The sequence below is a fragment of the Polyodon spathula genome, chromosome 28, assembly GCF_017654505.1.
Source record: "Polyodon spathula isolate WHYD16114869_AA chromosome 28, ASM1765450v1, whole genome shotgun sequence".
Classification (NCBI taxonomy): domain Eukaryota; kingdom Metazoa; phylum Chordata; class Actinopteri; order Acipenseriformes; family Polyodontidae; genus Polyodon; species Polyodon spathula.
The window spans coordinates 6,195,243-6,210,044 of NC_054561.1; the positions used below are offsets into that span (position 1 = coordinate 6,195,243).

The following is a 14,802-nucleotide window of genomic DNA, read 5'->3' on the forward strand; positions in this document are numbered from 1 at the left end:
GGCTGGAGTTTTGAATCAATACTAAAAGGAGTTGACAAAGCCAATCCTAGCCAGTAATTCTAACAGCACAGCAATTGAGTGGAGACAGACATAGGACCATGGCAGATGTGTAGTATAACTCTGGGAAAAGCATGGGAACACTGCAAAATTACTGTGCAAAAACGTTTAGAAGGATTAAATGTGAATACCAATTCCATTTTATTGGATTTTCACAAAAGCCTACAGAAAAAAAAAAAAAATCCAACTTATCAAAGTGCTGCTATGAGAGAGACCATGGTCTGATTAGACAGATACATTCTCATTCACATACACATACACTGTTATTACAAACTGTTTGATTACCTCCCGTCTCAAACAAGGGCAAAGGCAGATCTTGATTGTTTCATTTATTATCACTAAATATGCAAACGTTTTATCATGAAGAGCAACTAACTAATCCCAGGGCTGAAGGACTGAGCTACGAAGAAAGGTGGAAACAACTGAATCTCTTTAGCTTATAACAAAATCTTAAAAGGAGTTGACACAGTGTGAAAGGGAGGACCGAGCAGGCACGGTCAGGCAGGAAACAAAAACAGCAAAGTGCTCTTCACATGCTTGGCACCAAACTTTTATTTACAACAGACAAAAAGTTTAAAGAAAACATTTAATAAATACAACACCTGTATACCTGTAGCAGCCCTTGGTCACAAGTACTGCTACACCCTCCTCCTCTCTCTTACGGAGGAGCTATCCCTGTCTTTAATCTACCAGGTCTGGCCTGGTCTCACCAATTATTGCCTGTCCAATCTCAGGTCTCAGCTTCCTTCACATTCCTAGCATTCTCATCCAGGGTAGCTGAGGTCCTGGACAGACAATGTAACCTATTTTTCTGATTTTATTACTAGGGTCCCTCTGCCCTATCACACAGAGTGAACCCGACCAATACTTTAAGCGCAGTACAGAATACAGGACCAGAGGACAACTTGGAAATGACGAGACATGGGACAGAGGCTAGGAGACACATCTTCACACAGGAGAGTGGTGGATAGGTTACCTAGTCATGTTGTTGAGGCAGAATCACTTAAGACTATTTAACATCCAACTTGACAGTGTTCTGAGACCAATCCGCTACGGAACCGGATGAGCTCAGGTGGGCCAAATGGCTTCTTCGTGTTCGTACATGTTCTGGTGTTCTTTAGTAATTTTATGGGCATGACAGCGAAAAGATTTCTTACCAAGGCAAGCATGCTGCTCGTATTACAGGTGTGCTGTTTGGCATTGCGAATGTCACTTCAGAAGTAGGTGTTTCTGCTCAGGTTGTAAATACAGTGAGTTATTCCTAGCTGGAGGGCTTTAATTATGAGGAGATTAGGGAGAAAGAATGGGCCAGTGTTGGTCTGAGTTTTTAGAATGATGTGTAGTGTATTCTAACCCTATCACTCATTATATATCATAGTATTTTCAGATCATTGTGATATGTCAGTTGCTTTTAGTAACAGAGCTGATAAGATTTTAACTAGATGTGGTTCTGAGAAAGCAGCAATGGCTGTTCTACATTTATAGTATTTAGTGGTTATAGTATATAGTACATATAGTATTTATGTTTTTTGGTTGTGTTAACATAGGCATACAGTCAGCACTTGGATATAAACGTAGGTCACATTTTACCACCCTTGTATTAAGAATAAAATCTTAGATCTATTTTTAAAAAGTGTTTTGTTGGCAGTGTGATTTCATATGCGTTAATAAGATAAATATCTCTCGTTTGAAATGATAATGAGTTTATTTTTCAAATTGTCATAAGCCACCCATATTTGTACAGAAAAAGAAAAAAAAACGTGCTGAACAAAATGAAGTTCTTGATCAGGCATGGGTAATCGACTGTACAAGAAAACGTGTTGCGGATACTGTAAATTATTGCCATGACCTGGTATTTTAGGAGAGTGAAAGATTCAGTTGCTCTAATCAGAAGTACTACAGTCAGCACTCGGATATCCATTACCCAGATATACGTCAGTCACGTTTTACCCCCCTTTGCATTAAGAATAAAATCAATGCCCCATTATATATATATATATATATATATATATATATATATATATATATATATATATATATATATATATATATATGTAACAAATTAACGCACTTACCTGTCACGCGCAATTTCCGACCATGTCTTCAATGTTACAATGTACTTGTTTAACCTAATCACACCCCAAGTGTTTTTTGTTTTTTTTTCTGGCATGGCAAACCAGTCTGTATGTATTATTGCGTAGTTACACAGCAGAAAAGCCACAGTAAACTTCAGTAAATGTAATACTATGCCTTTTCCATTATTTCTGTTTATACTTTGTGTATTACGCACATTAAATGAAATATATTCAGTTATTATAAACAACAACTGACCTGACTTCACCAAAAACACCAGTTTAGTACAACTGGCCCCAGGTCTGTAGCACTGACAAACACCTTTTTTTAAAAAAAATTTTTAAACTGTTGCAGACTATTTTTGCTTGAATTCATGCTGTACTGCCTGTACAGGAACACATGTACCCTGTCCGACAAACAGACGTAAAGCACCGGTCTCTATATGTTTTTTCTCACCGGAACAAGCAATACAGATAGCCCCTGCACCGCAGAGATACACAGCCACAAACAAAGGCGATAGCTACTTCCGCCTCCAGTGCTCAAAGAATATCACGGACATTTGCAGAGCTTTTTGAGATGTTATAGTAATAAAATAATGACTTGGATCGCATTATTGAGGAGTTTGGTGATAAAACAAGTGATCAGTAGAGGATTTATGAGTATGCAAGTCTATAAAGAGGTATGTGAACAAGGGGTGGGGCTTGGCTGGAGATGCAGTACCGATGTCCTTTTGCCATGCAGTGCCTTTTAAACCCTTAACAAATCAGCTGAAAAAGTTAGGATGCAGAATTATTCTCTCAGGTCTACTACCTGTTGTTGGTGCTGGGGATGAAGTATTCAGCAGAATTAGGGCCTTAAATACTTGACTGGTTGGTGTGTGCAAGAAGGGCTGGGATTTATAAACAACTGGGATTGCTTTTAGAAAAGAAATAGATATTATAGGAAAGATGGACTGCACATAAATAGGTCAGGGGCAAGCAGGCTAGCTATTAACATTGGAGCCACTTTGAGGCAGGGAATGCAATTTAAAAGTTTAAAAAAGTGGTAGAAATGTAAAAAATAAAAATAAAACAATCCACGCATCTTACGTAAACAGTTATAGCAACACATGGGCACATGTAACACAATCAAATAAAAAGGTCCTCATGTGGCCTTTAAGGTTGCTGTGGTAAAGCCTATGCTTAAGAAAAACAATTTGGACCCTAAGTCCTCAATTACTATCGGCCAATCTCCAACCTGCCATTCTTGATAAGGTTCTATTGTTGCAATTGAATTACAAAAATGTCTAACTCTTAATGGTATACTCGAGAAGCTTCAGTCTGGTTTTCGTGCTGCACTAGCACCGAGTTGTCCCTTGTCAGAGTTGTGAATGATCTGCTGATAAGATCTCACTCAAGCTTTCCATCAGTTTTAATTCTTCTTGATCTAAGTGCTGCCTTTGATATTGTGGACCATTCCGTCCTACTGAATCGTCTTGATAACACAGTAGAACTGTCAGGCCTTGTCCTACCCAGGTTCAAATCTTATCTGTCTGATAGTTTCAGTTTGTCTCTATTGGGGAGGTAAAATCAGCATTATTGGAAGTTGTCTGTGGTGTTCCACAGGGCTCCATTCTGGGTCCCTTGCTGTTTTTCATTATATATGCTACCGTTGGGTGGCATTATCCACAGACACGGAGTGAACTTCCATTGCTATGCTGATAACACCCAGCTATATTGTCCCTAAAACCAGGAAATTCTTCTGCCTGGGTGTTATTAGCTACTTCTTGGCTTGCAGACATCAAACATTGGATACCACAGAATTTTCTTATGTTAAATTCAGATAAAACAGATGTCATGCTGGTGGGATCACAGAACCAACTAAAAGGAAATGTGGGTTTACCGTAATTTAGTAGTTAATCGGTTAGCACAAATTCCTTAATTGCCGTTTCTGTACTGTATCGGAATAAAATGAAATAAAATAAAACGATTCAGTTGTCGTCTGGCAATAGTTATGATTTCATAGATTAAATAACAATAAAAACAAATCTGGGAAATGATCATTGTATATAAAGTGCTGCTATGAGAGAGACCACGGTCTGATTATACAGATACATTCTGATTCACATACAGTTTTCACAAAGCAAAAATACAAAAATAAAAGTAGTTTAGGCATTTTACATCCCTGTTATATCACTTATAAAAACCCACACGACTTCAGGTCCAAATATCCAATCATTAAACTAATTTTATTCATTAACAGGCTACTGTTTAAGAACACTACGGGATATTGCAGACGTATTCAATGTTCTGATTTTGCACCACACAAGATAAACTATTTTCTAAACTTATTTTTGAATTTGTTTAACACAATACAGTTTTCAAAAAATTACGATTTATCACAGCGCATAACACTGTCAAAAAACAATCAAGAAATACCCTGGAATTTAAAACTCATACATGCAGGAGGTATGTGAAATCACAAACCTACTTTACTAAAGAATGTGCGGATATCAAGTTACAAAAAAACAAAACAATAACACCGTGAACACGGGGTACACCAAACCCAGTGTGTTATAAAAACAAGAAGCTTGTTAAACATTGATCAAAAGATTTGTAAACTTACTCCAAACTTCCGAAATAACGAATGAGAGCACCGAAAAAACCCAGAAAGTCCTATAGAACATCTTCAAACGTCTTTTTCAGTTGTGGGTCGACACACTCTCTTTAATATATGAGACGCAAAAACAGCATGCGAAGTCCACTCCTCTCCTTCAGCCCAGACAGGTTGAATAACGCATTCAGAAGTTAGAATGTTAATTCTCTCCGGGGAGGTAATTTGGAGTTTACTCAGCGGCGAGTCACCGCAAGAGGGACCGCCCCGCCTGTCTGACAAAAGTTATCTACACACTATAAACTAACCCTTGACAATAACAAAGAACCCTAAAACGCCAACACGAAAACACGTGTAAAAACGTAGGAATCACAATTAGAAACGTTTTTTTATAACTGTAACATTTGAAAGTAGTTTATCACACATACAGCTTTTAAGTTTTATTATTATTATTATTATTATTATTATTATTATTATTATTATTATTATTATTATTGTTATACTGTATTGTGCAGCGAAACAAATAAACGATATATAAATAAAACATCTGCCTACTATTTCTGGGTTAACATGTCTAAAATGAGTTTCCTGTATGTAAATTACGTTAGTTGTGTGCTATTGTAGTTTATTATTATTTAGATTGAAAAAACACACTTGTAAGTTTAATGTTGTTTTCATACAAAAAAAAAAAAAAAAAAAAAAAAAAATAGGCCTAGCTGAAGAATGTTTTCGATATTTTATTTGATATATTTTGGATTTCAATTCCAGTTGTATCAGAAAACCCGTCTCATTTGGACAACACTTAATAATTATTTGGCTGGAATGTATTTAACATTTTCCTCGAAATACAGATTTTATTAGGTGGTCGCTTCTATCTGCACTTACGCTATTTTATCGGGCAACTACGATATCTGGAGCAGAATATACGATAGAAATAATGTTTCCATAAAACGTCGCACACGCTATCCTGGTCGTATATTCATCGTATTCTATCGATACCAATTTACTTGGTGTATAAATACGACAGGTAGACCCACGGTCCTGTTTTCCTGTTTTAAACCTTCAGCAACATGATGCCCTAATATACAGTGCATTTAAAGCATTAACAGAATTTAGTTTTTACCATACAGCATCGGTTAAATTTTATTATTATTATTATTATTATTATTATTATTATTATTATTATTATTATTATTATTATTATTATTACTACTATTATTAACGCAATGCTGTGCTATGCAGTCCCAAAAGTTTCATTTACATGGAATAAATTAAATAAAAATGGAAAATAGGGTAGTACAGCATTTAAAACTGTAGTTTATATCTGTTACATGATTAATGATTAAAAAGACCATTACAAATAAATGTTATCCTTGTGATGTGTGATTCATGAACTTCCAGTAAATACGGCATTGCTAGCCGATCTGTCGTTTAGAAACACGACACCGACACCGATTCGAGTGGTGATAACCTGTCGAGTTGGTAGGTGATAAGTGGTCGAAAGACCGGCCGTATTTGAACTTAAGGTCCCCCCCCCCCCCCCCCCCCCCCCCCCCCTTGCTCCGGGGACAGTGCGCTACTTGTGTAATGCTGCCATCTGGCGACAAAAACAAATAACTTCTCCAGATAGGGAGGCTTCGGTTTGTGATTCCAGGACCCAGGACAAAGCTCGATGTGTTTGACACATACATTACACCTTATTCAAAAGGTCGCGAGTTTAAAGTTGTTAAGGACACAATGCAAATGCAATATTCATAACAATTTGCAACAATTTCCCAGAGGCATGAATATTGTATTTAATTCAAAATAATAACTAAAGGCGTCAAGGTGCCAAGGCTACTGTTGTTTTTATTTGCTCTAGTTAACACTTGCTCTGCAACCTAACCTACGAAAAGAAACGACGTTTAAATGCAAACTTCCCGCTTTCCTTTATCTGGATAGAGAGCATACCTGCTGTAGTTTTAAGGATGCACTTTAGATTGGAATTCGAGTTCTATCCGTTTTCATCTTCTGCAAACTCGAGACGAGGCGTAAAGTTTGTTATTGCAAAGACTAACCTCTAGGCAACTTTGGCATATGTGCCCCCATAGGGTTAATTTGAGCCAGCGCTATTGACTGTAGATAGAAGCCTTAAGAGGTCAATCTTTAATGGTTTTCGTTCTATAATTATTTATATTGTAGCGCATACGTTAACCAAGGACAAAAAACACTAAAGTTATCAGGTACAATGCGGCTTACTACGCATCTAACCGAACTTAACACCTTCCCCACGCTCACCCAATCACAGACAGCCCTTCCCATCCCAGAGCACTACTCGAAATCTCGAGGTGACATTCACTCAACAAACAAATGCAACACAAGAAACGCTCAACGATTACAGGACTGTACAACACAACAATAAATGCACCTTTACAACAAGCAACAGCGAAATGCAACAACAATAATACAATTTTCTCCACAATAATTCACACTCCTAGCCTCCTCTGCTGCTAATTTGCATGTTGTGAAAGAGGCTGACTCCGGGCAAATTGTACTGGTAATAAGAAGCCCCTGAAATGCTGCAGATTTTATACTAGTTTTCCTCACTGCAGTGTATTTATTTAGTTCGTTTCTATAAAACGGAATCTTTTTATCTCATAGCTGTAGTGAGGTGTTGCATACTGGGCTACACACAGGAGCGGTATCCACTGCGCAGTACAGTACTTGTCGGTACCACACCATAGGGAATATAATTTACATATATGGCCAAAAGTTTTGCATCACTCAGTAGACTATTAGGATGCACACATCACTAAAAAAAAATAAAAATAAATAAATAAATAAACAACAACAACAAAAAAAAAACACTATATGAGCATAATTTCATGTCAATGTTTTATTTAACTTCATGCAATCTAAGAAACTACAAAATAGTATCTCCAAAGTCTACAATAGTAGTACAGTATTTCATTTTAGATTTCGAAATATCACACTTTTCAATTTTTGGAAAATTACAAAGCGATATGTAATTTCAATATGTCAGCATAACATTATTCATTCTATAGGCGTGATGCAAAGCTTATGGCCATATAATCTGCTAAATAAAAAAACTGGTTTGGTTTTCAAAGTTGTTTTTCTGTCATCTATATGCAGGTGTTATATGCAGTGCACTACAGAAATAAAAAAAATAAAAAAATTCCAAAACGTGATAACAGTATCAAATTAACTACAGGAAGGATGTTTATCAGGAGCTATGTATAAAATACTGACCTGCCTGTCCTTGTATGAAATATGAGAGGGATCAAACACTCCAGGGTGCTTGGACATCTCAGTAGACAACAGTTTCATTCATAATTTTTCCTGGCAAGCATGTGTTGTCAGCACTTGGCTGTGATTCGTTTGTGATCGTGTCACCAAGGCTTTTAACCTGGGACAGACAGGCGCGGCGCGGCGCGGCGCGGCTCGGTGCAGCACCCGAGGCATTTTGCCGCCTGTATTGCTACCATTTATTATGTCTGCATCCTAATATTCTACTAGGTGATGCAAAACTTTTGGACATATATGTAAATTATATTTGAGTAGATAGCCTGCGGTGTGGTACTGATTGTACTGTACCGTTACATTTTTCTATATTGTAAGAAAAGTCAGTCTCGTAGTGTATACCCCTCCAGTGTGTCCAGGTGTAGACTAGCGGTACCTCACTGTGAGCTTTATTCATTTATTACTTTCTTTGATTGTTTTATTTCGATTTCTTTGTATTGTTATTCTTATTGGTATAGTTTATTATATTGATTTACTGTTATTTTGTCATTTTTATTACTTATTGATACTGCAGACTTTTGTTTTAACCGACATGTAAAGTGCTTTGAGTTACCTTTCGTGAAAGGAATTATACAGTATAAATAAAATTAATTCAGACTGAATTGAAATACTTGAGTAAGAGAATCGTAGAATACAGTTGTGTACACAGCACTATATCATAGCGTAGGTATTTATCATCGGTAAACCAAAAATTCACATAACCACGATATAGCATTAGGTCACAGATCAAAGTGAAGAGTACCATTTAACTTTGCCTGGGGAGTTTCTTTAACATTAATACTGAATGAATGGCTGATGAGGTATTAGCAACCCTATAAGCTCCCATCATAGACCTCAAAAGTCAGAAAGCTTTGCTTAATTAACTGCCCTCCCCAGGTTGCTGTGAGGTACAAGGCTCTTTGGTTTTGTGCAGTGTTTTTTTTTTGTGACTTAAGACCCTGTTTTCTACTGTGTCTTTCTTCTTCTGGTGCTCAGGCTGGTTAGGGAGGCAAATTCGTACGGGACTGTTTCTACTCATAGCGTTACAGCAGACCCTATAGCAAGACCTGCAGGGCTGGCCTTTGTCCTCAAGAGGCCAGAAAGCTCACAAGCTCCTGAGTATTCAAGAGGCAACTAGTTTTGTTGTGGGATCAGCTGTTATGGGGAATTGCTACAGTAAGGGAGTGTAATTGGACACTAAAAAAACCTTATGCAAATGTGCATTTAACACTTCATAAGATAAAAGGGAAAATCAAGGTGTAAGGTTCATTTTCTCCTTAAAAATAATACGTCTGTTTTCTTCAGGTAACTTCAATCAAAATAGTTTTATTCTGGAACAAAGCAAATCCAAAGACAGTGCAGGATGCAATCACAACAATACTGTAAACTTTACGGTCTCAGATGATGGATGTTCAGCAAAAAAGCTGCAGGTAACCATACAGGTCTCGACAGGTGATACTGTGCCCCTGTCCTGGCCTCAAAATGTTGTCTTAGTTTCCATGGCGACAGAGAGGATATTTCTGAGCTGGTGTCAGTGTAGATGTAGTTTTCTGAGCTATCATGGCACAGAGATTGTATTTCTGAGCTATCATGGCACAGAGATGGTATTTCTGAGCTGGTGTCAGTGCAGATGTAGTTTATCTGAGCTGCATGGCACGGAGATGGTATTTCTGAGCTGGTGTCAGTGCAGATGTAGTTTATCTGAGCTGCATCGCACGGAGATGGTATTTCTGAGCTGGTGTCAGTGCAGATGTAGTTTATCTGAGCTGCATGGCACGGAGATGGTATTTCTGAGCTGGTGTCAGTGCAGATGTAGTTTATCTGAGCTGCATGGCACGGAGATGGTATTTCTGAGCTGGTGTCAGTGCAGATGTAGGTTTCTGACCCCAGAACCATAGTTACAGGCATTAATATACTGTAATATACTGGGCAGATTACATCAGCCCCCCTTTAGTGGATACGCGCCAGCAGGCACCACTATAGGCAGCATCAAAATCACAGCCAGCCATCCTTAGCAGAAGTTTGTGGATTAGAACCACATTTAGGTGGGCTGATTGTGGTTCACACCTATGCTCAAAACCAGCTTTTTAAGTAAAAACAACTCATGCATAAACAAGGGTCATCTGCCCAAGATGACAACTGCTCTTTGAGCCATAAAAAAACACAGTATCTTATCCTAATTCTCAGACATGGAGGTACCCTGGGCCATGTGCAAAGCCACCGAGCTTTAAGGACAGGGCAACGTCTCGGCAGTAGATCTGAAAAAGCCCCACAACAAACACAGGAAAATCGCACAATGTTCAGAGACAGAGTTTCAATCACTTCTCACTTCTTTAACGTTTAAAGGGGCACATACAATTTATATAAAACCTTACAAGTCCAAAGAAAACCCCTAATTATAGGGCCACATTAAAGCTCCCCAAGTACTTTGTTTCTTTAACACAGTTGCCACTTGGCAAAATAACATTGGCAGAACAATGACATTAATTAGCAGCTTTGATTTCTCAGAATAAATGGCTACTTAATTTACATGACAAAAGAAAACAGCTTGTAGCATGCTCAAATATGAATGACTTGCTGGTTTTATCATCAGTGAAGGAGGTACTGGGATTGCGACCTTGATTTTAAATTAATAATTTTTTTCTAAAGGAGACAAACACTTGTAAAAGTAACAAAACTACAAATCAACACCTTTGCCTGAGAAACTAACCTTCTGAGTACAGATCTTTGAAAATCAGCCCCAATGTCTCTCTAATATTGTGTTTATCTTTGGAAGGGTCAATGCGATCATATTGTCAGGGAAAAATAGGTTTAGGTAATATAAAATTAACTAAACCTATCATTTTACTTACTTTTAAGGATGCGTTTAAAAGTTTCCCATAGCAAAAGCATAGCAAAGTGTAATCACGTTAAAGCATAGGCAAGCACTGTAAAGCCTAGAGAGGTACGGCAAAGCATTTACAAAAAATAAACATTGCAAACCATGGTTAACTATGTGAAATGACTGTGCAAAAGTATTGTTAAAAGGGAAGAGACTCCCACACATTGTTGGAGATGTCCTCAATGTATCCTTCTTTTAATGATTTAAATGTTGGCAATATTTTGATCAGTTACTGTATAGATCAACTGAATACACCCCAAGAAGTTATTTCTTTTTCTCCCCTGGCAGCCCAGTGGACAGTGTCCACCTTTCAGAACATGGTGTGGGGTACACAGCCTCACCTCCACTGCTCTCTTTGATTTCTCTGGATTTGGGCCACTAAGAAACCCTTTTTGGTTCCGCTCCACACTATATTGCTGATTGATTCGTAATCAATTATCTGACCTAAGAAAAAGGCCATGTAAAAGGCATAGGCAGCCAGCACTTACTGTCAATGCCTCACACTACCCAATTATTTTTTTTCTCAAACATTAGCTGAGCAGCTTATCTACAGTTATTAACACAAATCTGCACTGTGAAGATTCCCCTGGGGCAGCTAATTTATATGACAAACCTACATATGTCAATCTGAATCTTAGGCCACTATATGCAAGGCAGTTCCCTTGTGAGCTGGATAAGATTAATCTAATATTTTATCAGCTGTTCTATATACTTGTTAAATGGTCTCGATTATATGATCTTTCTTATATTGCTGATTTATGTTCAACTGCTGTTTCTATTTTCTGCTGTGCTGTTGCTAAGTTACAGTCGTGGATGTTCTGGTATTACATTACATTGTCATTTGATCCCCCAACTTTATTATTTGGATGCCAGTCATTTCCAGCTCCTAAGTTAATGTTATCCTTCCAGTACTACTCTAATTTCGTCTCTGTTTTAATGATGATCAGAGTGTCATCTTAGCGCACACGATTGAACATATAAATAAGAAACACACACTTCATTATATTGCCAAAATATAATTTTCCGCTCTCTTTTTGTAGTCATTTGTTCTACTGCAGTGTCCTGTTTTCTAAATGGGTACGTTTGTCAAAAGGGCGAGGGCATGTTTAGTTGACATTTAACTAACTAGTTATTCTAAAATATATAATAAAATGACATTAAAATACACATTTATCAAATAGGGAAAACACAGATTGCAAGCATTGTAATGACCTCAGTTAGTCTACTGATATATTATTATAGCAGTATTGAATATGCTGTCACAGGTGCAACCCTATGGTCTTGGGGTGGGGGGGTGGGGGTGGGGATTTGCACACAGGTACAGCTTTGAGGACCACTTAACTAAGCAATAGAATTGAAAGCTTCTTCTGTAAGAGTGGTATGTAGTTAAAAATGCAAAACCCCAGCAGTTTCTAAAAATTGTGGTGATAAGTTTTAGATGACTTATCACAGGGTATAGGTCACGTGATTTGTCACAAGGAAAAACAGTAGAGTCAACCAGAGACAGCATGACAGTCAGTAGACTGCGTGCCTCCACTGTAGTAAAGTACGGCTTACTGCAAACTCAGAGTGGTGTTTAACTTTCAACACTCTGGACAGCACCTCGTTCATTGTGCTTGGCTTCCCGTCCAGACTATCTGCTCTCCCTTGCCTGTGGATCACAAAAAGCAACAAACAGCCCAAATGATCTGGAATTACATTCTTCATGAGGCTCTTAGTCAGCCTATTAGCTACAAATGGTCCCGTTTAGACAGCCAATATAGCCAATCACAATACTGCACAGAATATCTTTGAAACATTCACACCAAGCCTTATTTTGCATACTTATCCATTCTTCAGAAACACTTTATTAAAACAGAAAAAGAACAAACCAATACATGGAAAAACTATAATGACTGTACAAATACATTTTCTAGTATTTTTCTACTACGCACAGACTGTGAATTTACCATGGATTTTTGTAAACTGTTATGTCTTCTTTTTTTCCACTAGGTGGTGTTGGTGTATATGCATATGGTTACATTGTGTGTTGCTAGTAAAGGAATTTATTTGGTAACTCAGGATTCTGAATAGAGTAAACGAGATGGTTCTAAATTCTAATAGGATAATGCAAAAATAAAACAAAGAGTCAGTGAAGTAAAACAGAACTAACGAGGCTTGAAGTCCCCAGGGTTACTTGCTTCCTCTATTGGTTATTTTTGTATTTACCACAAACAACCGTTTTCTGCATTACTGTATGTTGTAGTTTTCAGCTTAAAATTTGCCCGTTGAGGGGTTTTCTTCTTCAATCACATCATCAATTTGTGAAAAATAACTCGGTAAAACATGCACGCTTATGGGACAAAGAGGCATCTCAAATGGAAATACTGTAGATTGATAACACAACCTGGTAATGTTTGGACACATTGGTCCAGGAGTCTCATTTTGGACATATTGGTCCAGGAGTCTCATTTTGATCCATGACTGTATAACCCCTCTATATAAATCATAATTTCCTCACATTTTGTCAAATGACAGCTTTTCTTTTTGTATTTTTATTTTTACGCTGACTCAGGCGTTGACACTACTTTTTGTCATAAGCTATTAGTGTTGTTCACTTCCTGTGTTACAATGACTGATGTTTGTAGAATAGGATAAGCCATGCTGCTCTGCATACAGAAATTACAGCAGAGTAGGGTTTTTTTGGTGATACATTTCAGATCCCACCACGACCTTACTATTAAAGTGATTGTAACTAAAACAAATGCTTTTATAAATCTCACCTGTCACGCAGTTGTGTTCACTTTATAGGTCTCAAATGTGCAGTTTAGAAATAAACATGATCTAGCAAACATGTATTTTAAAACACCTGGTACTAAATTATGTAAAAGAAAGTTCCCAGTCTGCTTGACTCCCCTTCCAGGACATCGCTTACACTGATTTTTCCTTGGTCATTTCACCTCAGCAGTGTTTTCAGGGCAGCCCCAATGCTGTGGGGACAATTTCAATCTCTGGGTGATATGACCATGACCTTTTCAATTGTTCTCAGCTCCTAAAAAGTTGCAGATTCCAAGTTACTAATAAATTGTTATAGTTAGCGTGAACCCTGTCAACTTTTTAAAGTGCGGAGAACAATTAAAAAGGTAAAAGTAAGCAAATGATTAGTTTAATTGAGGGTTCAGCAATTGAGAGTTGGAATGAAAACCAGAAGACACTGAGGACAGAGTTTGGGAAGCCCTGGTACTTTGTTATTCAGTATTTGGAAGGTATAGAGGTATACATCTTTAGCTATTATACCTTAAATAGATCTGCTGTGGATAAGGGTTCTGAAGAAGAATCCAAATATGAATGATATGACTATAATTATGATCTAATACAGGTCTCCATTTATGCCATTTGGTTGTTAAGGGGCTATTTCCTCATGGTCCTGTTGTTAGGTTTTTTTAATCCCTTTTTATTACTTGGTAATGGTTCTGCCTTTTCTGTTGCTTAGTTTCTGCTTTCCAAAGTAACTGTTTCCCTACAATCAGTTACTGTTCTATGCTTTGGTTTTTATACAAAATAAATACAATGCAGAGGCCAAGTTAACATGTTGCTTGTTGTTATTTTATTCAGACTTTTTGTAAATGGGAAATGGTTTTGCAAATTGCAATTCTGTTTAAGTCTCATCCCGAGTGGTTGTTATTGCAATTATTGCAATACTTTTATTGAAAGGATATTTGCATTGCTGTGGTGTGTTCAAAGGTATTGACAGAAGTCAATAAAGCCAGAGAGGTCTATGGCATTATTTCAACAATGGAGTTTCATTATTACCAAGGACCATGCCACAGTCATCATTATTGTTATACTGTACAATCTAGCTACAATCATTTTAATAATTATATTGATTTCCATTGTTTGTCTGAAATGATCATTGCCGTCTACTGAAAGAATTTCAGCTT

The 14,802-nt window shown here is 37.4% G+C and overlaps 1 protein-coding gene across 1 annotated transcript in view; it reads right to left on the bottom strand.

The window, feature by feature from the left end:
* LOC121301945 (integrin beta-3-like) overlaps positions 1-4,931 on the bottom strand; it is a 44,647-nt gene extending 39,716 nt beyond the window's left edge. The window contains exon 1 of the mRNA XM_041231677.1: positions 4,735-4,931. Within this exon, the coding sequence (XP_041087611.1) occupies positions 4,735-4,795 (61 nt within the window). The 5' untranslated portion in view covers positions 4,796-4,931. The remainder of the gene's footprint in view (positions 1-4,734) is intronic.
* Between the last annotated feature and the right edge of the window lie 9,871 nt (positions 4,932-14,802).